Below are 27,432 nucleotides of genomic sequence, written 5' to 3'. Positions count from 1 at the left end.
CCCATCCCTGCTGCCTCCGCACCAGTGAGAGACAGGGCTCGAGCATCATCTTCCAGGAAAATTCCCCTTTATTTACAACGTGGGGAGGTGTCCGGGAAGGGAATGAGGATCAATAGGATAGGGGAGCGGCTGTATGGGGAAAGAGGGTTTGTGTTGGAGGAGGAAACGGGTTGGGGAAAAGGTTGGATTCTCTCCTGGCGGTGGTGGGAGCGTGACTTTGGCAGGAACCACTGTAATGCCGGATCCTTTCAGGAGTGTTGAGGGGGAAAATGCTATTCCCTCCACCAGTCTGCCTGAAGGCCCGGAGGGTTTCCCCGATCCCGCTCCAACCGTAGCAGGGCAGGAAAATACGATAGATGATAATGAGGGACGGCCCACCATACGGAGAATGACCAGGGCCGGCCTGGGGAGCGGAAAGGGGACCCTCCTAATGGCGCCCAAGGGGAGGAAGGGAGATTTGGCTCAGGGCGGGGTAGGGATCGCCTGGATTCGCAAGCCAGGAGATGCCAAGAGATGCAGCCCCTGGTCTCCGGCTCCCTGGGCATCAGGAGGTGCCATCTCTGCCCTGGTCCCCAGGCTCTGCGATGGGCTGGTCAGGAATCTGGTAGAGTCGGGGGGGAAAGGCGGGGTGAGGGCAGAGCTGACAACCCCCAACAGCCATCGCTCCATTGCTGCCCCTTTTCCCAGTGGTGCCCTCCTCCTTGGCAGCCTTTGGCACAAACCCGCTGCTCCCCTCCTCTCCTCTCCTTTCCCACTGTGGTCAGGAACGCCGACTCCTCATTCTCGTCCTCCCCGCGGACACTCACCGTTGGGCTTGGGCCCAGGCTGGCCGGCCTGCGGGCCTGGGGCCCCCGCCCTAGCCACAGCCTGTATCTGGCCTCCATCTCCTCCATCCAGTCCCACCCTGCCAGCGGCACTGGGCTGGGCAGACTCAAGACCGCGGGGAAGGGGCCGTGCAGGGGAGAAGCTGGAGGGGAGAAGTCTGCAGAGGAGAGAGGGAGAGCTCCATTGAAAGGCGCCCACCTCCCCATCAGTCATATTTGAGTACTTACGGTGTGCAGAGCGTGTACCTTGTGTCCCCCCCAGCGCTTAGAACAGTGCTTCGCACATAGTAAGCGCTTAACAAATGCCATCATTATTATTATGGGTTCTAATCCCAGCTCCGCCACTTGTCAGCTGGGTGACTTTATTTATTTATTTATTTATTTATTTATTTATTTATTTATTTATTTATTTTATTTGTACATATCTATTCTACTCATTTTATTTTGTTAATGTGTTTGGTTTTGTTGTCTGTCTACCCCTTTTAAACTGTGAGCCCACAGTTGGGTAGGGACTGTCTCTAGATGTTGCCAACTTGGACTTCCCAAGCGCTTAGTCCAGCGCTCTGCACACAGTAAGTGCTCAATAAATACGATTGATTGATTGGTTGATTGACTGTTTCTGTATGTTGCCAACTTGGACTTCCCAAGCGCTTAGTCCAGCGCTCTGCACACAGTAAGTGCTCAATAAATATGATTGATTGATTGTTGATTGATTGATTGACTGTCTCTGTACGTTGCCAACTTGGACTTCCCAAGCGCTTAGTCCAGTGCTCTGCACACAGTAAGCGCTCAATAAATACAATTGATTGATTGATTCACTTTGGGCAAGTCACTTCACTTCTCTGGGCCTCAGTTCCCTCATCTGGAAAATGGGGATTGAGACCATGAGCCCCCGCATGGGACAACCTGATTACCTTGTAAACTCCCCAGCACTTAGAACAGTGCTTTGCACATAGTAAGCGCTTAATAAATGCCATCAGTACTTCCCGTGTGCAGAGCATGTACCTTGTGTCCCCTCAGCGCTTAGAACAGTGCTTCGCACATAGTAAGCGCTTAACAAATACCATCATTATTATTATGGGTTCTAATCCCAACTCGGCCACTTGTCAGCTGGGTGACTTTATTTATATTTATTTATTTATTTATTTTACTTGTACATATCTATTCTACTTCTTTTATTTTGTTAGTATGTTTGGTTTTGTTCTCTGTCTCCCCCTTCTAGACTGTGAGCCCACTGTTGGGTAGGGACTGTCTCTAGATGTTGCCAACTTGGACTTCCCAAGCACTTAGTCCAGCGCTCTGCACACAGTAAGCGCTCAATAAATACGATTGATTGATTGTTGATTGATTGTCTCTGTACGTTGCCAACTTGGACTTCCCAAGTGCTTAGTCCAGTGCTCTGCACCCAGTAAGCGCTCAATAAATACGATTGATTGATTGATTGACTTTGGGCAAGTCACTTCACTTCTCTGGGCCTCAGTTCCCTCATCTGGAAAATGGGGATTGAGACCATGAGCCCCCCCATGGGACAACCTGATTACCTTGTAAACTCCCCAGCGCTTAGAACAGTGCTTTGCACATAGTAAGCACTTAACAAATGCCATCAGTACTTCCCGTGTGCAGAGCATGTACCTTGTGTCCCCCCAGCGCTTAAAACAGTGCTTCGCACATAGTAAGCGCTTAACAAATACCATTATTATTATTATGGGTTCTAATCCCGGCTCCGCCACTTGTCAGCTGGGTGACTTTATTTATGTATTTAATCATTTAATTATTTAATTATTTATTTATTTTGCTTGTACATATCTATTCTATTTATTTTATTTTGTTAGTATGTTTGGTTTTGTTCTGTCTCCCCCTTTAAGACTGTGAGCCCACAGTTGGGTAGGGACCATCCCTAGTTGTTGCCAACTTGGACTTCCCAAGCGCTTAGAACAGTGCTTACTGCACACAGTAAGCGCTCAATAAATATGATTGATTGATTGTTGATTGATTGACTGTCTCTGTATGTTGCCAACTTGTACTTCCCAAGCGCTTAGTCCAATGCTTTGCACACAGTAAGCGCTCAATAAATACGATTGATTGATTGATTGATTGATTGACTTTGGGCAAGTTCACTTCACTTCCCTGGGCATCAGTTCCCTCATCTGGAAAATGGGGATTGAGACCGTGAGCCCCCCGTGGGACAACCTGATTACCTTGTAAACTCCCCAGGGCTTAGAACAGTGCTTTGCACATAGTAAGCGCTAAATAAATGCCATCATCATCATTATTATTATTATTACTAAGTGCTTGGGAGAGCATAACGCAACAGTTCCCTGCCCACAGCGAGCTTACAGTCTAGAGGAACCTCCCGGGCATGGAGAAGCAGCGTGGCTCAGTGGAAAGAGCCCGGCTTTGGGAGTCAGAGGTCACGGGTTCAAATCCCGGCTCTGCCGCCTGTCAGCTGTGTGACTTTGGGCAAGCCACTTAGCTTCTCTGCACCTCAGTTACCTCATCTGCAAAATGGGGATGGAAACTGTGAGCCCCCCCCCAGGACAACCTGATCACCTTGTATCCTCCCCAGCGCTTAAAACAGTGCTTTGCACATAGTAAGCGCTTTAACAAATTCCAAAATTATTATTGTTTTATTTTTTTATGGGATTTGTTAAGCACTTACTATGTGGCAGACACTGTAGATACAAGATGATCGGGTTGGACACAGTCCCTGTCCCAAACAGAGCTCACAATCTTAATCCACATTGTGTAGAAGAGGTAACTGAGATACAGAGAAATTGTGACCCGCATAAGGTCACACAACAGACAAGTGGCAGAGGCAGGATTAGAACCCAGGTCCTTCTGATTCCCACACCCGTGCTCTACCCATTAGGCCGCACGTATTCCCACTGGCTCAATGGAAAGAGCACGGGCTTGGGAGTCAGAGGTCATGGGTTCATGGGTCATGGGTTCAAATCCCGACTCCCCCACTTTTCAGCTGTGTGACTTCAGGCTAGTCACTTAACGTCTCTCTGTCTCAGTTACCTCATCTGTAAAATGGGGATGAAGACTGTGAGCCCCCCGTGGGACAACCTGATCACCTCGTATCCTCCCCAGCGCTTAGAACAGTGCTTGGCACATAGCGCTTAACACATGCCATCATTATTATTATTATTCTTTCAACTCTCCCGGCAACCTCTGATTTTCCATAAAAAAGAGGTGGGATTGAAGGTGGATTGAAAGGAGAACTTCCCAAGTCTGTAAAATGGGGAGCCCTATGTGGGACAGGGAATGGGTCCAACCTGATTAACTTGTATCTACCCCAGCGTTTAGTACAGTGCCACCACATAGTAAGCGCATAACAGATACCATTAAAAAAAAAAAGTCCGGGATTCTGGTGTGAAGATGCCGATTTAGGAATCTTTAAGATCAAGAGCATCCCCATCTATCCGATCTGAGACAGGGCTGTCCTGTGGGAAGTTTGGCCCTTGGGAGATTAGGGATTTTCTGACTCATTTGCCTTTTATTTTTTTAATGGCGTTCATTCATTCTTTCAATCGCATTTATTGAGCGCTTACTGTGTGCAGAGCACTGTACTAAGTGCTTGGGAAGTACAAGTTGGCATTTATTACGCGCTTACTATGTGAAAAGCACTGTTCTAAGCGCTGGGGAGGTTACAAGGTGATCAGGTTGTCCCACGGGGGGCTCTCAGTCTTAATCCCCATTTTACAGATGAAGGAACCGAGGCCCAGAGACTCAATCAATCAATCGTATTTATTGAGTGCTTACTGTGTGCAGAGCACTGTACTAAGCGCTTGGGAAGTACAAGTTGGCAACACATAGAGACAGTCCCTACCCAACAGTGGGCTCACAGGCTAGAGAAGTGAAGTGACTCGCCCAAAGTCACCCAGCTGACCAGTGGCGGAGTCGGGATTTGAACCCCTGACCTCTGACTCCAAAGCCCGGGCTCTTTCCACTGAGCCACGCTGCTTCTTGTCTTCTGGATGCTGGAGGCCTGGGGCTATGCTTTTCTTGTCACACTTTTCTGTTCTGGCCCAATCAATCAATCAATCAATCATATTTATTGAGCACTTACTGTGTGCAGAGCACTGTACTAAGCACTGTACTAAACCCAGTCAGTGCCAACCCCCAATCTTCCCTGGGCTGTGCCCACCCTGAGTCATACCGACGGACATTTATTCTCCCCCTCTTCAAAGTCTTTTTGAAAGCCCATCTCCTCCAAGAGGCCTTCCCTGACTAGAGAAGCAGTGTGGCTCAGTGGAAAGAGCCCGGGCTTTGGAGTCAGAGGTCATGGGTTCAAATCCCGGCTCTGCCAATTGTCGGCTGTGTGAGTTTGGGCAAGTCACTTCACTTCTCTGTGCCTCAGTTACCTTATCTGTAAAATGGGGATGAAGACTGTGAGCCCCCCGTGGGACAACCTGATCATCTTGTAACCTTCCCTGCACTTAGAACAGTGCTTTGCACATAGTAAGTGCTTAATAAATGCCATCATTATTATTATACTTCCTTGTACTTGTACTTCCCAAGCGCTTAGTACAGTGCTCTGCACACAGTAAGCGCTCAATAAATAAATACGATTGATTATTATTATTATTATTTAGCCCTCCTTTTCTCTTCTCCTGCTCCCTTCTATGTCACCTTGACTTGTTCCCTTTATCCATCCCCCCTCCCAGCCCTACAGCACTTATGACCACATCCGTAATTTATCCATAGTCACGACTGTCTCTATATGTTGCCAACTTGTACTTCCCAAGCGCTTAGTACAGTGCTCTGCACACAGTAAGCGCTCAATAAATACGACTGATGATGATCTGTCTCCCCTTCTAGACTGTAAGTTCATCGTGGGTAGGAAATGTGTCTGTTTATCGTTATATCGCACTCTCCCACGTGCTCAGTACAGTGCTCTGCGCTCTTCTAGTCTGTGAGCCCGCTGTTGGGTAGGGACCGTCTCTATATGTTGCCAACTTGTACTTCCCAAGCGCTTAGTACAGTGCTCTGCACACAGTAAGTGCTCAATAAATATGACTGAATGAATAGTAAGAGCTCCAGAAACACGATTGAATGAATAAACGAATAAATAGAGAAGGAGCGTGGCTCAGTGGGAAAGAGCCCGGGCTTTGGAGTCAGAGGTCACTGGTTCAAATCCCGGCTCCGCCAATTGTCAGCTGTGTGACTTTGGGCAAGTCACTTCACTTCTCTGGGCCTCAGTGACCTCATCTGTCAAATGGGGATGAAGACTGTGAGCCCCCCTGTGGGACAACCTGATCACCTGGTAACCTCCCCAGCGCTTAGAACAGTGCTTTGCATTCATTCATTCATTCATTCAATAGTATTTATTGAACGCTTACTGTGTGCAGAGCACTGTACTAAGTGCTTGGGAAGTCCAAGTTGGCAACATCTAGAGACGGTCCCTACCCAACAGTGGGCTCACAGTCTAGAAGGGGGAGACAGACAACAAGACAAAACATATTCACAAAATAAAATAAATAGAATAAATATGCACAAGTAAAATAAATAAATCGGGGAATAAATACGTACAAACATATATACAGGTGGTGTGGGGAGGGGGAGGCGGTCCTTTTCATTCATTCATTCATTCAATCGTATTTATTGAGCGCTTACTGTGTGCAGAGCACTGTACTAAGCGCTTGGGAAGTCCAAGTTGACCATCTAGAGACGGTCCCTACCCAACAGCACATAGCAAGCGCTTAATAAACACCGTTTTTATTATTATTATTATTAAATACCTGCAAAGACTGGATCACTCTCCCCCGTTTCCAGGCTGAGGCAGAAGCTGTCCACCGCCACAGCCAGGGCACGGGCGAAGTTGGCATCGGCCAGGAAGGAGCCGTCGGAGGAGCTGACCAGGCTGGTGCGGGCGCTGACGCCATTGTCCTCGGAGGCCGAGCCCCAGCCGTTGGCCAGGGAAGCCTCGCTGGGCGAAGGGGTGCGGCCGGGCCGGGCCGGGCACAGGGAGGCCTGGGCTGTAGGCCCCTCTCCGGCCCCCGCCACCAGTCCGGGGGCAGCTGGGATGTAGCCAAAACTGGTGGGAGGGGATGGGGCTCGTGGAAGGGGAGAGCCAACCCTGGGACAGACAGACCGCTCTTTCAGTCCCTTGATAGACGCCCCCCAGAACCACCATGCCCCCGCCTCTCCCCTCTCCACGTCCAGGCTGGACCCCTGCCACCTGCTGCGGCCCACCTCACCTGGGACCCTCTACCCCGTCACCGAGCTCTAGGCACAGGGCCACGTCCTCGGGGGTCAGCACGTTGTCCCGATCGTCCCCCAGGGAGGACAGCGTAGAGGAGGACAGCCGGCTGGAGACGGAGGGGTTGAGGGAGCTGGGTGGAGGAGCGGGGGCAGCCGGGGGCAGCGGTGAAGATGTCCATGGGTCCGAGGTGCCCCTGTCAGAGCTGGGCGGGAGGGAGAACGGCCCGTCAGCCGAACCCGTCGCCCCCGTCTCCCCCAGGCCCTGGGCCCTCGTCCCCACCTCCTTACGGGTGCTGCTGGCTCTGAGGGGGCGGGGGTGCCGGGGGGAGAGGGCCGAGGAGCTGAGTCCCCGGGGGTCTCCAAGAAGCCCTCGTCCGGGGTACGGCTCCTGGGGAGAGAAGGACACGAGGTACCCGGTGAGCGGCCCGGCCTGGGCCTCACCACCAGCCTGCCAGGGCCCGGCCAGATTAATCAATCAATCAATCAATCATATTTATTGAGCACTTACTGTGTGCAGAGCACTGGACTAAGCACTTGGGAAGTACAACGTAGAGAGACGGTCCCTACCCGGCAACGGGCTCACAGTCTAGAAGGGGGAGACGGACAGCAAAGCATGTGGACGGGCATCGAGTCGTCAGGACAAATAGAACTAAAGCTAAATGCACGTCATCATCATCAATCGTATTTATTGAGCGCTTACTGTGTGCGGAGCACTGGACTAAGCGCTTGGGAAGTACGACATAGAGAGACGGTCCCTACCCGGCAACGGGCTCACAGTCTAGAAGGGGGAGATGGACCACAAAACATGTGGACGGGTGTCGAGTCGTCAGGACAAATAGAACTAAAGCTAAATGCACATCATCATCATCAATCGTATTTATTGAGCGCTTACTGTGTGCGGAGCACTGGACTAAGCGCTTGGGAAGTACAATGTAGAGAGACGGTCCCTACCCGGCAACGGGCTCACAGTCTAGAAGGGGGAGACGGACAACAAAGCATGTGGACGGGTGTCGAGTCGTCAGGACAAATAGAACTAAAGCTAAATGCACATCATCATCATCAGTCGTATTTATTGAGCGCTTACTGTGTGCGGAGCACTGGACTAAGCGCTTGGGAAGTACAACGTAGAGAGACGGTCCCTACCCGGCAACGGGCTCACAGTCTAGAAGGGGGAGACGGACAGCAAAGCATGTGGACGGGTGTCGAGTCGTCAGGACAAACAGAACTAAAGCTAAATGCACATCATCAGTGGGGCTCAGTGGAAAGAGCCTGGGCTATTGGAGTCGGAGGTCAGGGGTTCAAATCCCATCTCCGCCAATTGTCAGCTGTGTGACGTTGGGCAAGTCACCTAACATCTCTGGGCCTCAGTTCCCTCATCTGTAGAATGGGGATTGAGACTGGGAGCCCCCCCCGGGGGACAACCTGATGACCTTGTAACCTCCCCAGCACTTAGAACAGTGCTTTGCACATAGTAAGCGCTTAATAAATGCCATTATTGATTAATTAATTAATCATTAACAAAATAAATAGAATAGTAAATATGTACAGGTAAAATAAATAGATTAATAAATCTGTACAGACATATATACAGGTGCTTTGGGGAAGGGACTGGGTGCAGAGACCTGTGCTAAGTAGTAGTAATAGTAGAAATAGTATTTATTAAGCTCATACTGTGTGCAGAAAACTGTGTTAAATGCTGGGAAAGAACAGAACACTTCCCCTCCCAAGCCCTACTGAAAGCTCACCTCCTCCAGGAGGCCTTCCCAGACTGAGCCCCCCTTTTCCTCGGCTCCTCCCCTCCTCATCGCCCCAACTCCCCACCTCTGCTCTACCCTCCTCCCCACCCCATAGCCCTTGTGTATATATGTACATGTTTATTATTCTATTTATTTTATTAATGATGTATATATATATATATATATAATTTTATTTATCTATATTGATATCTATAGTTCTACTTATTTATATATTTACCAGCTTTGTGACTTTGGGAGAGTCACTTAACTTCTCTGTGCCTCAGTTACCTCATCTGTAAAGTGGGGATTAGGACTGTGAGCCCCCTGATCACCTTGTAACTGCCCCAGCGCTTAGAACAGTGCTTTGCACATAGTAAGCGCTTAATAAAAGCCATTATTATTATTATTATTATTATATTGATGCCTGCCTACTTGTTCTGATGTCTGTCTCCCTCCTTGTAGCCTGTGAGCCTGTTGTTGGGTAGGGATTGTCTCTGTTGCCGAATTGTACTTTCCAAGGGCTTACTACAGTGCTCTGCACACAGTAAGCGCTCAATAAATACGATTGAATGAATGAAGGGAAGGAGGTAGGGCGGGGAAGATGGGGAGGAGGAGAGGAAAAAGGGCCTCCAGAGTCACCTCTCAGATGGCCAGGCCCCCCTCCCAAATCCCCACAGAATTCCCTTCTCACGTGGGCGCCGGGGAAGGACCCCATTGTCAATGCCCCCCAGTTCCCAGCTCCACAGTTGTCCGGGACGGTTGAAGGGCGGCAGGGGAGAGCTGTTTGCCTGATGGAGCTCTGGGGAGAGAAAATCAATCAATCAATCAATCAATCGTATTTATTGAGTGCTTACTGTGTGCAGAGCACTGTACTAAGCGCTTGGGAAGTCCAAGTTGGCAACATATAGAGACAGTCCCTACCCAACAGTGGGCTCACAGTCTAAAAGGGGGAGACAGAGAACAAAACCAAGCATACTAACAAAATAAAATAAATAGAATAGATATGTACAAGTAAAATAAATAGAGTAATAAATATGTACAAACATATATACATATATACAGGTGCTGTGGGGAAGGGAAGGAGGTAAGATGTGGGGATGGAGAGAGGGACAAGGGGGAGAGGAAGGAAGGGGCTCAGTGTGGGAAGGCCTCCTGGAGGAGGTGAGCTCTCAGTAGGGCTTTGAAGGGAAGAAGAGAGCTACCTTGGCGGATGGGCAGAAAAATGGGAAAAGAGTCAGAAGGGGCTGGAAAGCTGGAACCTCCCTCCTTCCCTCTATCAAGTGGGACCCCAGCCCCTTCACCCCTTTTCCTCCTCAGGCCCCCAGGAAGGGGACCTCAGGAGGTCCAGCCCCCCACCCACGCCAGATCTGGTGAAGGGTGGGCTTTTCTAGACTGTTGGGTAGGGACCGTCTCTCTATGTTGCCAACTTGGACTTCCCAAGCGCTTAGTCCAGTGCCCTGCACACAGTCAGTGCTCAATAAATACGATTGATTGATTGATTATCCAGTGCTCCAGGCCTCTTCCCACCCTCACCGAGCTTCCCCCCTCTCCTCCAGGCCGTCGGGTGGGCGATGGAGGGGGGCAGGGGAGGAGTCGCCCGGCGGAGGCTGCAGAGGCTATCAGAGCTGGGCCAGGGGCTGGACAGACGGGCCAGCTGAGGGGCCAGGCGCCGGGCGGGCCGGGGCCCGGGGGGGCCAGTGGGCAGCTCGGCAATCAGGGAGCCGTAGAAAGTCCTGGTGTCGGGCAGGAGGGGGACGCCCGGGCTGCGGCCCTCACTGGAAATCACTGCAGGATAAAAAAAATAATAATAGTAATAATAATGATGGTATTTGGTAAGCGCTTACTATGTGCCATTCATTCATTCAGTCATTCAATCATATTTATTGAGCACTTACTGTGTGCAGAGCGCTTGGGAAGTACAAGTTGGCAACCTATAGAGACAACAGTGGGCTCACGGTCTAGCCAGCCACCATACTAAGTGCCGGGGTGGATTTGAGCAAATAGGGTGGGACACAGTCCCTGTCCCGTGTGGGACTCACAGTCTCAATCCCCATTTTACGGATGAGAGAACGGAAGCCCAGAGAATGATAATAATAATGATGGCATTTGTTAAGCGCTTACTGTGTGCAGAGCGCTGTACTAAGCGCTTGGGACGTACAAGTTGGCAACCTATAGAGACAACAGTGGGCTCACGGTCTAGCCAGGCACCATACCAAGTGCCGGCGTGGATTCGAGCAAATAGGGTGGGACACAGTCCCTGTCCCGTGTGGGACTCACAGTCTCAATCCCCATTTTACGGATGAGAGAACTGAAGCCCAGAAAATAATAATAATAATAATGATGGCATTTGTTAAGCACTTACTGTGTGCAGAGCACTGGACTAAGCGCTTGGGAAGTACAAGTTGGCAACATATAGAGACAACAGTGGGCTCACAGTCTAGCCAGGCACCATACTAAGTACTGGGGTGGATTCAAGCAAATAGGGTGGGACACAGTCCCTGTCCCGTGAGGGACTCACAGTCTCAATCCCCATTTTACGGATGAGAGAACTGAAGCCCAGAGAATGATAATAATAATGATGGCATTTGTTAAGTGCTTACTGTGTGCAGAGCACTGGACTAAGTGCTTGGGAAGTACAAGTTGGCAACATAGAGAGACAACAGTGGGCTCACGGTCTAACCAGGCACCATACTAAGTGCCAGGGTGGATTTGAGCAAATAGGGTGGGACACAGTCCCTGTCCCGTGAGGGACTCACAGTCTCAATCCCCATTTTAATAATAATAATTTTAATAACAATAATAATGATGGCATTTGTTAAGCGCTTACTGTGTGCAGAGCACTGTACTAAGCGCTTGGGAAGTACAAGTTGGCAACATATAGAGACAACAGTGGGCTCACAGTCTAGCCAGGCAAGTCTAGTCTAGTCTAGTTCAGGAGAGAACTGAAGCCCAGAGAATAATAATAATAATGATGGCATTTGTTAAGTGCTTACTGTGTGCAAAGCACTGTCCTAAGCGCTGGAAGTAAAGTGACTCGCCCAAGGTCACACAGCAGAGAAGTCCCCATTTTACGGATGAGAGAACCGAAGCCCAGAGAAGTAAAGTGACTCGCCCAAGATCACACAGCAGAGAAGTGGAAGAGCCGGGGTTGGAACCTGTGACCTTTTGACTCCCAGGCTGGGGTCTAGCCGCTAGGCCTTCTGTCGTATTTATTGAGCGCTTACCGGGTGCAGAGCGCTGTACTAAGCGCTTGGGAAGGACAAATAGGCAACCTATAGGGACGGTCCCAACCCAACGATGGGTTCATGTTGCATGCAGGAGTCGGGGAAGCGGGCGGGAGCGAGGCGTCCCCCACCCCCAACACACCCCAACCTCGGGGACCCCATGGGACTCACGGGAGCGGCGGCCATCCAGGGTGTCTCGCGTGTCTCCGCCCAGGCGACTGCTCAGGCTGCTTTGGCTACTCAGGTCCCGGCCGCCGGCCGTGGAGCGCCAGCTGTCCGCCAACCACGGGGACTCGCTGAGGTCCAGCCTAGGAGTGTGGGCACTGACCATCAGAAGGGCGCGGAGAGGGCATGGGGGAGGCCAAGAAGGGTCAGCATACTTCGGAGGCACTGCGTGGGCACCGGGACATCATAAAAATGGTATCTGTTCAGCCCTTACTGTGTCCCAATCAATCAGTCAATCAATCAATCGTAGTTATTGAGCGCTTACTGTGTGCAGAGCGCTGTACTAAGCTCTTGGGAAGTCCAAGTTGGCAACAGTGTCCCAGGAACTGTACTAAGCGCCAAGGTGGAGGCAAGCCAGTTGAGTCGGTCACAGTCCCTGTCCCACGTGGGGCTCACGGTCTCAGTCCCCAGTCTGCAGATGAGGTGACTGAGGCACAGAGAATAATAATAATAATAATAGTGGTATTTGTTAAGCGCTTACTATGTGCAAAGCACTGTTCTAAGCACTGGGGGGGATACAAGGTGATAGGGTTGTCCCACGTGGGGTTCACAGTCTTAATCCCCGTTTTACAGATGAGGTGACTGAGGCACAGAGAATAATAATAATAATAATAATAATAATAATGGTATTTGTTAAGCGCTTACCATGTGCAAAGCACCGTTCTAAGCACTGGGGGGATACAAGGTGATCAGGTTGTCCCACGTGGGGCTCACAGTCTTAATCCCCATTTTGCAGATGAGGTGACTGAGGCACAGAGAATAATAATAATAATAATGATAGTATGTGTTAAGCGCTTACTATGTGCAAAGCACTGTTCTAAGCACTGGGGGGATACAAGGTGATCAGGTTGTCCCACGGGGGGCTCACAGTCTTAATCCCCGTTTTACAGATGAGGTGACTGAGGCACAGAGAATAATAATAATAATAATGATGGTATGTGTTAAGCGCTTACTATGTGCAAAGCACTGATCTAAGTGCTGGGGGATACAAGGTGATCAGGTTGTCCCACGTGGGGCTCACAGTCTTAATCCCCATTTTGCAGATGAGGTGACTGAGGCACAGAGAATAAAAATAATAATAATAATGATGGTATTTGTTAAGCGCTTACTATGTGCAAAGCACCGTTCTAAGCACTGGGGGGATACAAGATGATCAGGATGTCCCACGTGGGGCTCACAGTCTTAATCCCCATTTTACAGATGAGGTGACTGAGGCACAGAGAATAATAATAATAATAATGATGGTATGTGTTAAGTGCTTACTATGTGCAAAGCACTGATCTAAGTGCTGGGGGATACAAGGTGATCAGGTTGTCCCACGTGGGGCTCACAGTCTTAATCCCCATTTTACAGATGAGGTGACTGAGGCACGGAGAAGTGAAGCGACTTGCCTAAGGTCACCCAGCAGACCAGTGGCGGAGCGGGGATTAGAACCCACGTCCTCTGTCTCCAAGGCCCGTGCTCTAGCCGCCACGCCACGCCGCTTCTCTACGTGTAGAGAAGCGCTTAGTACAGTGCTCTGCACACAGTGAGAGCTCAATAAATATGATTGATGGTGTGGGCCCACCTCCGAGGGCCAATCGGTCTGGAAGGGGCAGGGATGAGGGGGGGAAAACGCGGGGGCAGAGGGGGTGATGGCCCCAGTCCCTTCCCCACTTCTCACCGGTGTTTTAGGATGGTGTCAGCGCTGGAGTATCTGTACAGTCCTGCAGCCCGGGCGGCGGAGGGGAGAAACAGGATGAAGCGTAAGACCCCAGTTCCCAATTTCCCAGAGCTCTGCTGCACCCCCTCCTCCCCCTCTCGGACTTTATTAACAATAATGGTATTTGTTAAGCGCTTACTAGGTGCCAGGCACTGTACTAAGCGCTGAGGTGGGTACGGGTTAATCAGGTTGGACAGTCCCGGGCCCACATGGGGCTCACAGTCTGCATTCCCATTTTCCGGACGAGGGAACGCAGGCCCAGAGAAGTGAAATGACTCGTTCAAGGTCACACAGCGGAGCAGCGGCAGAGCCGGGATAATAATAATAATAATAATAATGGTATTTGTAAAGCTCTTACTAGGTGCCAGGCACCGTACTAAGCACTGAGGTGGGTACGGGATAATCAGGTTGGACAGTCCCTGACCCACATGGGGCTCACAGTCTTCATTCCCATTTTACGGATGAGGGAACAGAGGCCCAGAGAAGTGAAATGACTCATTCAAGGTCACACAGCGGAGCAGCGGCAGAGCTGGGATAATAATAATAATAATAATAATAATAATAATGATAATAATACTACTAATAATAATAATAGTATTTGTTCAGCGCTTACTAGGTGCCAGGCACTGTACTAAGCACTGAGGTGGGTATGGGATAATCAGGTTGGACAGTCCCTGACCCACATGGGGCTCACAGTCTTCATTCCCATTTTACAGATGAGGGAACTGAGGCCCAGAGAAGTGAAATGACTCGTTCAAGGTCACACAGCGGAGCAGCGGCAGAGCCGGGATAATAATAATAGTAATAATAATAATAGTAATAGTAATAATAATAGCATTTGTTAAGCGCTTACTAGAGAAGCAGCGTGGCTCAGTGGAAAGAGCCTGGGCTTTGGAGTCAGGGGTCATGGGTTCAAATCCTGGCTCTGCCACTGGTCAGCTGTGTGACTTTGGGCAAGTCACTTCACTTCTCTGGGCCTCAGTTCCCTCATCTGGAAAATGGGGATTAAGACTGTGAGCCCCCCGTGGGACAACCTGATCTCCTTGTAACCTCCCCAGCGCTTGGAACAGCGCTTTGCACCTAGCAAGCGCTTAATAAATGCCATCATTATTATCATTATTGTAACCTCCCCAGCGCTTAGAACAGTGCTTTGCACCTAGCAAGCGCTTAATAAATGCCATTATTATTATTATTATTGTAACCTCCCCCGTGCTTAGAACAGCGCTTTGCACCTAGTAAGCTCTTAATAAATGCCGTTATTATTATTACTATGTGCAATGCACTGTTCTAAGCGCTGGGGAGGATCCAAGGTGATCCGGTTGTCCCACGCGGTCCATTTTACAGATGAGGGAGCTGATGGGAAGCCGGGCCCATGCTCTATCCGCTAGGCCTCAATTTAGCACCGCACCCCTTCCCGGGTCTCCCGGTGCCGCTGGCCGGGCCCCGTCCCGTCTCCGGACCCCTCACCCGAGGCCAGGCCGGTTCGCACTCGGCGCCGGCGACGCAAACACACGGCGGCCCCCAGCAGCAGCAGCCACAGCCCGGCCCCGGCTCCAGCGATGACCTCCGGCCTGCTCAGCGTCTCCTGAAGCTGCTCCAACGCCAACAGCTCGGCCTTCCCGGGATCCCGGGCCTCCCACTCCCGCGGCAACTCTGTAGGAGACAAGACCGGGAGTCGTTCAGGAGGCCCAGGCCTTGGACATATTTGCCATTCTATTTATTTGGTTAAGGACGTGCATCTGGCTTTATTTCGATTTCACTCATTCGTTCATTCGGTCGTATTTGTTGAGCGCTTACTGCGGGCAGAGCGCCGGACTAAGCCCTTGGGAAGTCCAAGTCGGCAACATCGAGAGACGGTCCCTACCCAACGGCGGGCTCACAGTCTAGAAGGGGGAGACAGACAACAAAACATATTAACAAAATAAAATGAATAGAATAAATATGGACAAGTAAAATAGAGTAATAAATACGCACAAACGTGTATACATATACGTATATTTGTTCTGACTTTCATTCACTCATTCATTCAATTGTATTTATTGAGCGCTCACTGTGTGCAGAGCACTGGACTAAGCGCTTGGGAAGTCCAAGGTGGCAACATAGAGAGACGGTCCCTACCCAACAGCGGGCTCACAGTCTAGAAGGGGGAGGCAGACGACAAAACCAAACATAGTAACAAAATAAAATATATAGAATAAATATGTACAAGTAAAATAGAGTAATAAATACGTACAAACGTATATACATATACGTATATTTGTTCTGACGACTTTCATTCACTCATTCATTCAATTGTATTTATTGAGCGCTTACTGTGTGCAGAGCACTGGACTAAGCGCTTGGGAAGTCCAAGTTGGCAACATCTAGAGCCGGTCCCTACCCAACAGCGGGCTCACAGTCTAGAAGGGGGAGACAGACAACAAAACAACACATATTAACAAAATAAAAGAAATAGAATAAATCTGTACAAGTAAAATAGAGTAATAAATACGTACAAACATATATACATATATTTGTTCTGATGACTTTCATTCATTCATTCAATCATATTTATCGAGCGCTTACTGTGTGCAGAGCACTGTACTAAGTGCTTGGGAAGTCCAAGTTGGCAACATATAGAGACGGTCCCTACCCAACAGCGGGCTCACAATCTAGAAGGGGGAGACAGACAACAAAACAAAACATATGAACAAAATAAAATAAATAGAATAAATATGTACAAGTAAAATAGAGTAATAAATACGTACAAACATATATATATATATATTTGTTCTGACTACTTGACACCCGTCCACATAATAATAATAATAATGGCATTTATTAAGTGCTATGTGGGGGATTAATAACTATTAATAATAATAATAGTGATATTTGTTAAGCACTTACTAATAATAATAATGGCATTTATTAAGCGCTTACTATGTGCTAAGCACTGTTCTAAGCGCTGGGGAGGTTACAAGGTGATCAGGTTGTCCCACGGGGGGCTCACAGTCTTAATGACAGAGAAGCAACATGGCTCAGTGGAAAGAACACTGGCTTTGGAATCAGAGGTCATGGGTTCAAATCCCGCCTCTGCCACTTGTCAGCTGTGTGACTTTGGGCAAGTCACTTAACTTCTCTGTGCCTCAGTTACCTCATCTGTAAAATGGGGATGAAGACTGTGAGCCCTATGTGGGACAACCTGATGACCTTGTGTCCTCCCAGTGCTTAGAACAGTGCTTTGCACATAGTAAGCACTTAACAAATACCATCATTATTATTATTATTATTAATGTGAGCCCATTAAAACAAAACACATTTTGTTTTCTTGTCTGTCTCCCCCTTCTAGACTGTGAGCCCGTTGTTGGGTAGGGACCGTCTCTCTATGTCGCCGACTTGGACTTCCCAAGCGCTTAGTCCAGTGTTCTGCACACAGGAAGTGCTCAATAAATACGATTGAATGAACGAATGAATCCCCCAGGCGGGGCAGAGGGAGGAAATTCCAACTTCCAACTTCCGAGTTGGAAGTTCCAACTTGTACTTCCCAAGCACTTAGTCCAGTGCTCTGCACACAGTAAGCGCTCAATAAATATGATTCGAATCCCCGCTCTGCCACATGTCTGCTGTGTGACCTTGGGCAAGTCCCTTCACTTCTCTGGGCCTCAGTTACCTCATCTGTAAAATGAGGATTAAGACTGTGAGCCCCAAGTGGGACAACCTGATCACCTCGCATCACCCCCGGCGCTTAGAACAGTGCTGTGCACATAGTAAGCGCTTAACAATCAATCAATCATATTTATTGAGTGCTTACTGTGTGCAGAGCACTGGACTAAGCGCTTGGGAGCCCACTGTCTCTATATGTTGCCAACTTGTACTTCCCAAGCGCTTAGTCCAGTGCTCTGCACACAGTAAGCGCTCAATAAATACGATTGATTGATTGATTGGGAAGTACAAGATGGCAACATATAGAGACAGTCCCTACCCAACAGTGGGCTCACAGTCTAAAAGCCAAATTAACAAATGCCATCATTATTATTATTGTTATTCATTCGGATTTATCGAGCGCTTACTGTGTGCAGAGCACTGGACTGAGCGCTTGGGCAGTACTGGATGAAGGAGAGAGGGAGCAGTTGACCCCCGCTTGCCCTTGGCAGCCCTCGCCACCCTCTAGGCAGCCTGCCAGGAGGAGGAGGCAGGGATGGGGCGAGGGGGCCAGTGGAGAATGGGTGGACTGACCGATGAGGATGCAGACGGGGCGGCTGAGGGCTCCGGCCCCGGCCCCGGTGACGGCGGCCACCTGAACGCAGTAGGAGCCGGGCGCCCAGGCGCCAATCTCCGCGTGGGTTGGACTGGCAGCCACACTCCAGTTGGCAGGAGGCATCGAGGCGTTCACCAGGCACTGGAGCTGGGGCACAATGGACGGAGATCAGTGCCACGCGGGACCGGAGGACGAAGCCACCCCTACTAAGACTGTGAACCCCAGGAGGGACAGGGACGGTGCCCAACCCCATTTGCTTGTGTCCACCTCAACATCTAATATGGTTCCTGGCACACAGTAAGCGCTACAATGATTCATTCGCTCAATCGTATTTCTTGAGCGCTTACTGTGTGCAGAGCACTGTACTAAGTGCTTAACATTATTACCATCATTAACATTATTATTACTCCGGCTGGGGTCACCTGGCACCAAGCTGATGCCAAAGGGCCCGGGCAGCGAGGGCACTGCGCTGTGAGCCCACCTTTTAGACTGTGAGCCCACTGTTGGGTAGGGACTGTCTCTATGTGTTGCCAATTTGTACTTCCCAAGTGCTTAGTACAGTGCTCTGCACATAGTAAGCGCTCAATAAATACGATTGATTGATTGATTGATTGACCGAGGCGGGTACCTGGTAGCTGAGGATGAGGCCGTTGCGGGTCTCCCGTGGAGGTGGAGCCCAGCTGGCCACGATGGTGTCGTTGCCACGGTACAGAGTGACGGCCTCGGGAGGGGCGCTGGGCACTGCGGGGGGGAAGCCAGGAAGGGCTGAGAAGGCGTGGGCACCGTGCAGAATGGGCAGCAGGGTTGCGAGTGTGAAGGCGGGGCTCTCGGGGAGATGGAGGACGGTGGGCAACCGTGGGAAGCCTCCCAGCTCCGCCACTGCCCACGGCCCCTCGGCCCCTGGCCTAGGAGTTATGGAAGGCCAGAGAGACAAAGGCTCGTGAAAGTTTCGGGGAGGGTCCCAGAATTCAACTTCCATTCATGCATTCAGTCGTATTTATTGAGTGCTTACTGTGTGCGGAGCACTGGACTAAGCGCTTGGGAAGTCCAAGTTGGCAACATATAGAGACGGTCCCTACCCAACAGTGGGCTCACAGTTTAGAAGGGGGAGACGGACAACTAAACATAGTAACAAAATAAAATAAGTAGAATAACTATGTACAAGTAAAATACAAACATATGTACATATATACAGGTGCTGTGGGGAAGGGAAGGAGGTAAGGCAGGGGGGTGGAGAGGGGGAGGAGGGGGCTGAGTGTGGGAAGGCCTCCTGGAGGAGGTGAGCTCTCAGTAGGGCCTTGGAGGGAGGAAGAGAGCGAGCTTGGCGGATGGACAGAGGGAACGTTCTTCTGGGAGCGCCCCAGAATTCAACTTGGAAGTTGGAAGTTGGAACTTCCTCCCTCTGCCCCGCCTGGGAGATTCATTCGTTCATTCAATCGTATTGATTGAGCGCTTACTGTGTGCAGAGCACTGTACTAAGCGCTTGGGAAGTCCAAGTTGGCAACATATAGAGACGGTCCCTACCCAACAGCGGGCTCACAGTCGAGAAGGGTCCCAGATTCTGGCTAGCGGGCAGGGGTCTGCCATAAATCCCCACGGGCAGGGGTCTCCGGGAGGGAGGGCCTGGCAGAGGTCCGCGGGCCTGACCTTTCTCGGGCAGCTGCAGAATGAGCACGTTGCTGTCCGGGCCCCGGGCCCGGCCCGAGGACGGCCTCACCTTGATCTCGTAGCCTCGGCCCCAGTCCAGGCCCCGCAGCTCGGCCCTCCTTCTGCCTTTCAGGGGCCGCTCCACCCAGGGGCCGCCCGGGCCTCTCGACCCCTCCGTCCCCGAGGGGTCCCGGGCCCGGAACAGGGCTGTGTAAGTCTGGGCGGGGGCGGCGGGGCCCATCTCCTGGATGCGGGGGACGAGGGGGTCAAGGGAGGCCTGGGGAGCCCCGTTCAGCCCCCGTGGGCCCTCACCTCCCCGCTCCCTCTGCCCAGCGCCCGCCTCACGTTCCAGGTGAGCTGCACGGCTGGACCCGAAGCGGAGCCCAGGCCGGGGGTCAGCACCGTCGCGTTCTCCAGCTGGACGCGCAGAACCAGCAGCTCCAGAGGCTCATCGCGGGCGGAGGCCGGGGTCTCTACTGGGGGCCAGGAGGGTCTGGGGGTGAGGCTCAGCCCCACACCTCCCAGCCCCCCCACAATCCCCACTCCCTCCTCCGGGCCTCACCCCGTATGGACACCCTGGCCGTCCGGCTCTCTCGCTGACCAGCCGCGTTGGTCGCCACGCACACGTAGTTGCCCGAGTCGCTTCTCTCCGCCCGGGTCACCAGCAGGGATCCCCTGGACACCTGGAAGGGAGGGGGATCCGTTCGTTCATTCAATCGTATTTATTGAGCGCTTGCTGTGCGCCCAGCACTGTACTAAGCGCTTGGAAAGTCCAAGTCGGCAATATGTAGAGACGGTCCCTACCCAACAACGGGCTCACAGTCTAGAAGGGGGAGACAGACAACAAAACATATAGAAAGGTGTCAAAATCGTCAGAACAAATAGAACTAAATGATCTGCGTCCAACCTGGTGAGCTTGTATCTACCCCAGTACATAGTACGGGATTGGGGCGAAGGGCCTCAGGAGCGGGGCGGGAAGGGGAACGGGGAAGGGGGTTCCTGAGGATCATCATCATCAATCGTATTTATTGAGCGCTTACTATGTGCAGAGCACTGTACTAAGCGCTTGGGAAGTACAAATTGGCAACATATAGAGACAGTCCCTACCCAGCAGTGGGCTCACAGTCTAAAAAGGGGGAGACAGAGAACAAAACCAAACATACTAACAAAATAAGATAAATAGGATAGATATGTACAGGTAAAATAAATAGAGTAATAAATATGTACAAACATATAGACATATATACAGGTGCTGTGGGGAAGGGAAGGAGGTAAGATGGGGGGATGGAGAGGGGGACGAGGGGGAGAGGAAGGAAGGGGCTCAGTCTGGGAAGGCCTCCTGGAGGAGGTGAGCTCTCAGCAGGGTCTTGAAGGGAGGAAGAGAGCTAGCTTGGCGGATCGGCAGAATCCCGGCCTTCGGTACAACCGTCCCGTTTAGGGGCCGTTGTTGAGAGGTGCGACGACGCTCACCACGTGCCGGCCGGTCACCGGGACCAGGGGCTCCCCGTCCTTCCTCCAGGAGACAGTGGGCTCGGGGTGGCCGCGCGGCGGCTCGCACTCCAACACCAGCCGGTCCCCCTCCCCGGCCGCCACGTCTCGGGGCTGCAGACGGAAATCCTCACGCAGAGCTGTGTCCGGGGAGAAAGGCGGCAGGACGGTCGGAGCCCCCGCCCCTGGTCAGTCCCACCTCCACCGGGACCCTTCTCCCGGACTACGCCTCTGCCAGGACTCCCACCGCGTCCCACTCCTCCTATCCCAAGTCAATCAATCAATCAATCGTATTTATTGAGCGCTTACTGTGTGCAGAGCACTGGACTAAGCGCTTGGGAAGTCCAAGTTGGCAACATATAGAGACAGTCCCTACCCAACAGCGGGCTCACAGTCTAGGAGGGGGAGACAGAGAACAAAACCAAGCATATTAACAAAATAAAATAAATAGAATAGATATGTACAAGTAAAATAAATAGAGTAATAAATATGTACAAACATATATACAGGTATAAAGGTATAGTCAGTCCCCCACTATCCCGCCCATCCCACCCCACAACAGTTCTTCACCTCTGCCCATTCCTCCCACCCCATCCCGCTCCTCCCATCCCACCCCAGAAGCAGCGTGGCCCGGCGGAAAGAACACAGGGTTGGGAGTCAGAGGATGTGGGTTCTAATCCTGGCTCTGCCACATGTCTGCTGTGTGACCTATATGTTGCCAACTTGTACTTCCCAAGCGCTTAGTACAGTGCTCTGCACACAGTAAGCGCTCAATAAATACGACTGATTGATTGATTGATTGATCCCTCCCGCTTTACCTCCTTCCCCTCCCCACAGCACCTGTATATATGTATATATGTTTGTACATATTTATTACTCTATTTATTTTATTTGTACATATTTATTCTATTTATTTTATTTTGTTCATATGTTTTGTTTTGTTGTCTGTCTCCCCCTTCTAGACTGTGAGCCCGCTGTTGGGTAGGGACCGTCTCTATGTGTTGCCAACTTGCACTTCCCTAGCGCTTAGTACAGTACTCTGCACACAGTAAGCGCTCAATAAATACGATTGAATGAATGAATGAATGAATGAATGACCTTCGCTTTTCTTTGCCTCAGTTACAGAATGTGGCTCAATGGAAAGAGCACGGGCTTGGGAGTCAGAAGGCATGGGTTCAAATCCCATCTCCGCCAATTGTCAGCTGTGTGACCTTGGGCAAGTCACTTAACTTCTCCAGCTCTTAGAACAGTGCTTTGCACATAGTAAGCGCTTAATAAATGCCATCATTATTATTATTATTATTCTCTGTGCCTCAGTTCCCTCATCCTTAAAATGGGGATTAAGACTGTGAGCCCCATGTGGGACAACCTGATCACCTTGTAACCTCCCCAGCACTTAGAACAGTGCTTTGCACATAGTAAGCTCTTAACAAGTGCCATCATTATTATTATTAACTGTAAAATGGGGATTGAAACTGTGAGCCCCATCTGGGACGGGGATTGTGTCTAATCCGATTTGCTTGTATCCACCCCAGCACTTAGTACAGCGCCTGGCACAAAGTAAGCGCTTAACAAATGCCACAATTATTATTAATTATGTGGGACAGGGACTGTGTCCAACCTGATCACCTTGAATTCATTCACTCATTCATTCATTCAATCGTATTTATTGAGCGCTTACTGTGTGCAGAGCACCGTACTAAGCACTTGGGAAGTACAAGTTGGCAACATATAGAGACGCTCACAGTCTAGAAGGGGGAGACAGAGAACAAAACAAAACATAGTAACAAAGTAAAATCCACCCTAGCACTCGGAGCAGCTCTTGGCACATAGTAAGCGCTTAACAAATGCTATTATTATTATTGTTATTGTTATTATTATTCCCTCTGCCCAGAACCCCCGTCTCTTCCTGCTCCTCCCACCCCACAGCAGTTCCCCATCTCTTCCTGGACCCCTACCTCTCTCCTCCCATTCCCGTCCCATCCCAGTTTCCCTTCCCTTCCCTTCCATCTTGCCCCTTCTCCCAGGAATGTGCCACCCCCGCCCCGCAAAGTCTTCCCAGGCCCTCACCGGCCACTGGGAGCCTGACCCCCTTTCCGGCCCCTGGGTCGAGCTCATCGATGGCCTCGCAGGTATAAACGCCCTGGTCGGTATAGATCCCCTGGTCGGTGAAGACGTCCTCGGAGCGGGCCCGGCCTCTCGCGGGGGGCCGCAGGAGGAGGAGGGATCCATCAGGGAGGAGGCGGTGAGGGCCGGAGGGGCTGGAGCTCAGGGGTGCCCCATCCCAGAGCCAGCGGGCAGCGGACGGGGGGTCTCCTGGAGCACCACAGCTCAGGGTGGCGGTTCCAGGCCCGCGGCTCAGCAGACCCTCCTGTGGGGTGAGGCTGCGGGGCTGCGATTCTTGGGCCCGGGAGCCTGGTGGAATCAATCAATCAATCAATCAATCGTATTTATTGAGCGCTTACTATCTGCAGAGCACTGTACTAAGCGCTTGGGAAGTACAAATCGGCATCACATAGAGACAGTCCCTACCCAACAGTGGGCTCACAGTCTAAAAGGGGGAGACAGAGAACAGAACCAAACATACCAACAAAATAAAATAAGTAGGATAGAAATGTACAAGTAAAATAAATAAATAAATAAATAAATAGAGTAATAAATATGTACAACCATATATACATATACACAGGTGCTGTGGGGAAGGGAAGGAGGTAAGACGGGGGGATGGAGAGGGGGACGAGGGGGAGAGGAAAGAAGGGGCTCAGTCTGGGAAGGCCTCCTGGAGGAGGTGAGCTCTCAGCAGGGCCTTGAAGGGAGGAAGAGAGCGAGCTTGGCGGATGGGCAGAGGGATTGGGGGCATTCCAGGCCCGGGGGATGACGTGGGCCGGGGGTTGATGGCGGGACAGGCGAGAGCGAGGTACAGTGAGGGTGGTGGAAGGGGCCGATCAGGGCTCGGCGCCTCAAGCCCACCTCCCCCTTCGCTCCCCCACCCTCACTCGATGTCCGGACCACCACAGGGGCATTCGCTGGAGAACTCCAAACTCCAAATTGCTATTCCAGCACCCCAACCCCTCTCCCCTGCTTAGTTCCACCTCCCCGTGCCCCTCTTCTTCCAGCGTCCCCACCCCTCTGCCCTTTCCTCCAGTGTCCCCAGCCCCTACTCACTCAAGAAGAGTAGGAGCAGGCCCAGAAAGGGCAGTGCCGTGTCCCAGACCCTCATCTCTACCCGTGGAAAACCCCGCTCTCAGCAGGGTCCCCCGGGCCCCTCGGAAGCTCCCGTCTGGTCTCTCCGCAGGTCCCTCTGCTGCTCTGGGGCCCTCGGGGTGGGACGGGCGTGGGGCAGCAGAAGACGGAATGGGACTGGGAGGCTGTGCCTTGTTTGTAACCAGGAGTCCCGCCCAGGAGGAGGGGGAGGAAACGGCCATTTCCTCCCCGGCTGGCCAGCCACTGGGCCCGTCCGGTCCCTTTCACCCCCAGAGCCACCTGAGACCAACCGGTGAGGTAACAGCAGACCCAGGACAATGGGACATCAGCCTTTGGGCCGCTATGAGGGGATAAGAGACCCCAAACTCAAAGCTAGAATCCCTGTTCTCTGCTCAGGGCCACCACTCCAACCCTAACCCCGCCACATCCTGTGTCCTCCCCTTCCCCATCCCCTTAACCCCAAAAAGGTTTTGCCTCTGGGGTCAGTCCTTCCTTGGGTACCTGCCCCAGCCTAATCTCCATCCCCGACCCCAGTATAACTTTTCCCTTTTTCTCTCTCCTTAAAACCAACCTGTCCGTACACCCCAACGTTGACTCGACCCCTTCCAGACCCTTGACCTCCAGTCCTATTACTAATAATAGTAATGATAATAATGATGACATTTATTAAGCGCTAACTATGTGCAAAGCACTGTTCTAAGCACTGGGGAGGTTACAAGGTGATCAGCTTGTCCCACGGGGGGCTCAAAGTCTTCATCCCCGTTTTACAGATGAGGTCACTGAAGCCCAGAGAAGTGAAGTGACTTGCCCAAAGTCACACAGCAGACATGCGGTGGAGCTGGGATTTGAACCCATCCCCTTTTAGACTATGAGCCCACTGTTGGGTAGGGACTGTCTCTATATGTTGCCAACTTGTACTTCCCAAGCGCTTAGTACAGTGCTCTGCACACAGTAAGCACTCAATAAATACGATTGATTGATTGATTGACCTCTGACTCCAAAGCCCAGGCTCTTTCCAGTGAGCCACACTGCTTCTCTATGCCCTCATGACCAACATAACCCTTCTCCAAACCATGTCATTTTGAAATTTCCGCTGCCCCGCTCCCTCACAACCCAGGTGGAAGCTTGTAGGGCAGGGGGAAGGCCCAGCTAGATTCTTGAGGTGGGGGACAAGTGGCCAGGAGGAGTCCTTGAGGTTGGCCAAAGCCGGCCTGATCATCATCATCAATCGTATTTATTGAGCGCTTACTATGTGCAGAGATGACCCAAAGAAGATCCCAGCACCCTCTGAGAGGAATGGAGGGGCCGATGTGCTGTCTCTATGTGTTGCAAATTTGTACTTCCCAAGCGCTTAGTACAGTGCTCTGCACATAGTAAGCACTTAATAAATACGATTGATGATGATGATGATGAGGAGCTTATCAAGGTCAATATGGAGTCTCCATCTGCCCGCTTCTTGGGGAGTGTCTGGGAGACAGAGACTCAGAGACTGAGAGCGACGAGGGGCAGAGACTCGGCAGTGGAGAGAGAGAATGGTGGTCACTTCTCCTTCCATAAGCCACACCCTCTCCCGGGGGAAGTGGACTCCTGTTTACAGACCCCTTCCTTGTAGAACATTTCCCCCCACCCCTTCCCGCAGGATGTCCGGCCAGCTGCTTCAGACACAAGGAGTGGGCGAGCAGAGCCACTCCAGAGGAGCTGGGGGCTCGATGGTGCTGGGGAAACTTTGGTCAGTCCAGCAGGAGGGAAATAATTCTCTGTGGGAGAAGTGTGGGGGGTCCCAGGATGCTTCCTCCCCCCATCTTCTCAGGGGAACCTCCCTCACAGATCCGGCTGGCCTCTCTTCCCTCCCTTCCCAGGGTGGAGGGGAACGGTGAAGGCCCGTCCTGCTCCTCTGTCCTCTCCCTTCCCTGAAACTCCGAGCTCTGAGCTGAGCCAGGGTTTGCCCCAGGGGCAGTGGTAGTATTTATGTACTGCACTAAGCACTTGTCCACCACCCAGGACACCTGAACCAGAAGGCCTGACCTGATGCCCACTGTCTGCTTTCCAGCCCATTCCTTCAGAGACGGGGGCACAGCATGGGGGGAACGCCTGAGCTCCACCCATCCATTCCTGTGCCCTCCTAAATTCACCTTGCCGTCCCTCCACCTCCTTGGAGGAGGGGTCAGCCTAGAGGTCAAGGGCAACCACAGCTCTCCCGTAGACACTGGGAAGTGGAGGAAGGTGGTTTTCTGTGGGGATGGAGGCTGGGATTGAGGGAAGGGGAGTCCAGGTCAGAGGGGCTGCAGGTGGGGGAAGGGGAAGGGGCAGCTTAGGCCTGGAATCTCAGTCATTTCCTGGTGGAAGCGGTCTCCAGGAAGCTGGGAAGGCGGGCGGGGGGCAGGGAGGAGGCAGTGTTTTACTCCGAGCTCCTCTATGTTCTTGGTGGTGCCTTCATCGGGTCTTTTTTTGTTATTTTAAATGACGTTTCTTGAGCCCTTACTATGTGCCAGGCACTGTACTAAGCTCTGGGGGTAATAATAATAATAATGATGGCATTTATTAAGCGCTTACTATGCACAAAGCACTGTTCTAAGCACTGGGGAGGTTACAAGGTAATCAGGTTGTCCCACGGGGGGCTCACAGTCTTCATCCCCATTTTACAGATGAGGTAACTGAGGCGCAGAGAAGTTAAGTGACTTTCCTAAAGTCACACAGCTGACAACTGGTGGAGCCGGGATTTGAACCCATGATCTCTGACTCCAAAGCCCGGGCTCTTTCGACTGAGCCACGCTGCTTCTCACAAGCTAAGCAGGTTGGATCCAGTCCCTGCCTCACACCCTGCTTATCTTTTCCACCTACCCCAACCCTGGTTCCCCAGTTCTCTGGACCAAAGCCGGTGAACGGGTTGAGGTTCTGGAGCGGGAGGTGATTCCATTCCCCCCTCCTTCTGCCCTCT

General features: G+C 51.4%; 1 protein-coding gene across 2 annotated transcripts; it reads right to left on the bottom strand.

Moving 5' to 3' along the window:
* Nucleotides 1-72: 72 nt before the first annotated feature.
* Nucleotides 73-24,598, bottom strand: ROBO4 (roundabout guidance receptor 4). Of its 2 annotated transcripts, XM_038753938.1 has the most exons (18): nucleotides 24,456-24,598; nucleotides 23,361-23,705; nucleotides 21,273-21,430; nucleotides 20,365-20,485; nucleotides 20,148-20,278; nucleotides 19,803-20,046; nucleotides 18,784-18,896; nucleotides 18,134-18,302; nucleotides 15,386-15,571; nucleotides 13,880-13,922; nucleotides 12,163-12,299; nucleotides 10,301-10,552; nucleotides 9,459-9,566; nucleotides 7,320-7,419; nucleotides 7,028-7,234; nucleotides 6,569-6,906; nucleotides 807-982; nucleotides 73-601 (listed from the first exon to the last, which is right to left on the bottom strand). In XM_038753938.1, exons 1-18 carry the CDS (start codon nucleotides 24,508-24,510, stop codon nucleotides 545-547), a joined length of 2,940 nt encoding a protein of 979 aa, XP_038609866.1. In that variant the 5' UTR covers nucleotides 24,511-24,598; the 3' UTR covers nucleotides 73-544. The 2 variants fall into 2 exon arrangements, with proteins under 2 accessions (XP_038609866.1, XP_038609867.1); XM_038753939.1 differs by lacking the exons at nucleotides 12,163-12,299; nucleotides 13,880-13,922.
* Nucleotides 24,599-27,432: the final 2,834 nt, after the last annotated feature.

Source organism: Tachyglossus aculeatus, chromosome 11 (assembly GCF_015852505.1).
Source record: "Tachyglossus aculeatus isolate mTacAcu1 chromosome 11, mTacAcu1.pri, whole genome shotgun sequence".
In the NCBI taxonomy this organism is placed as follows: Eukaryota; Metazoa; Chordata; class Mammalia; order Monotremata; family Tachyglossidae; genus Tachyglossus; species Tachyglossus aculeatus.
Note: the sequence above shows the minus strand (reverse complement) of the source record. Positions and strands in the feature narration are given on the sequence as shown.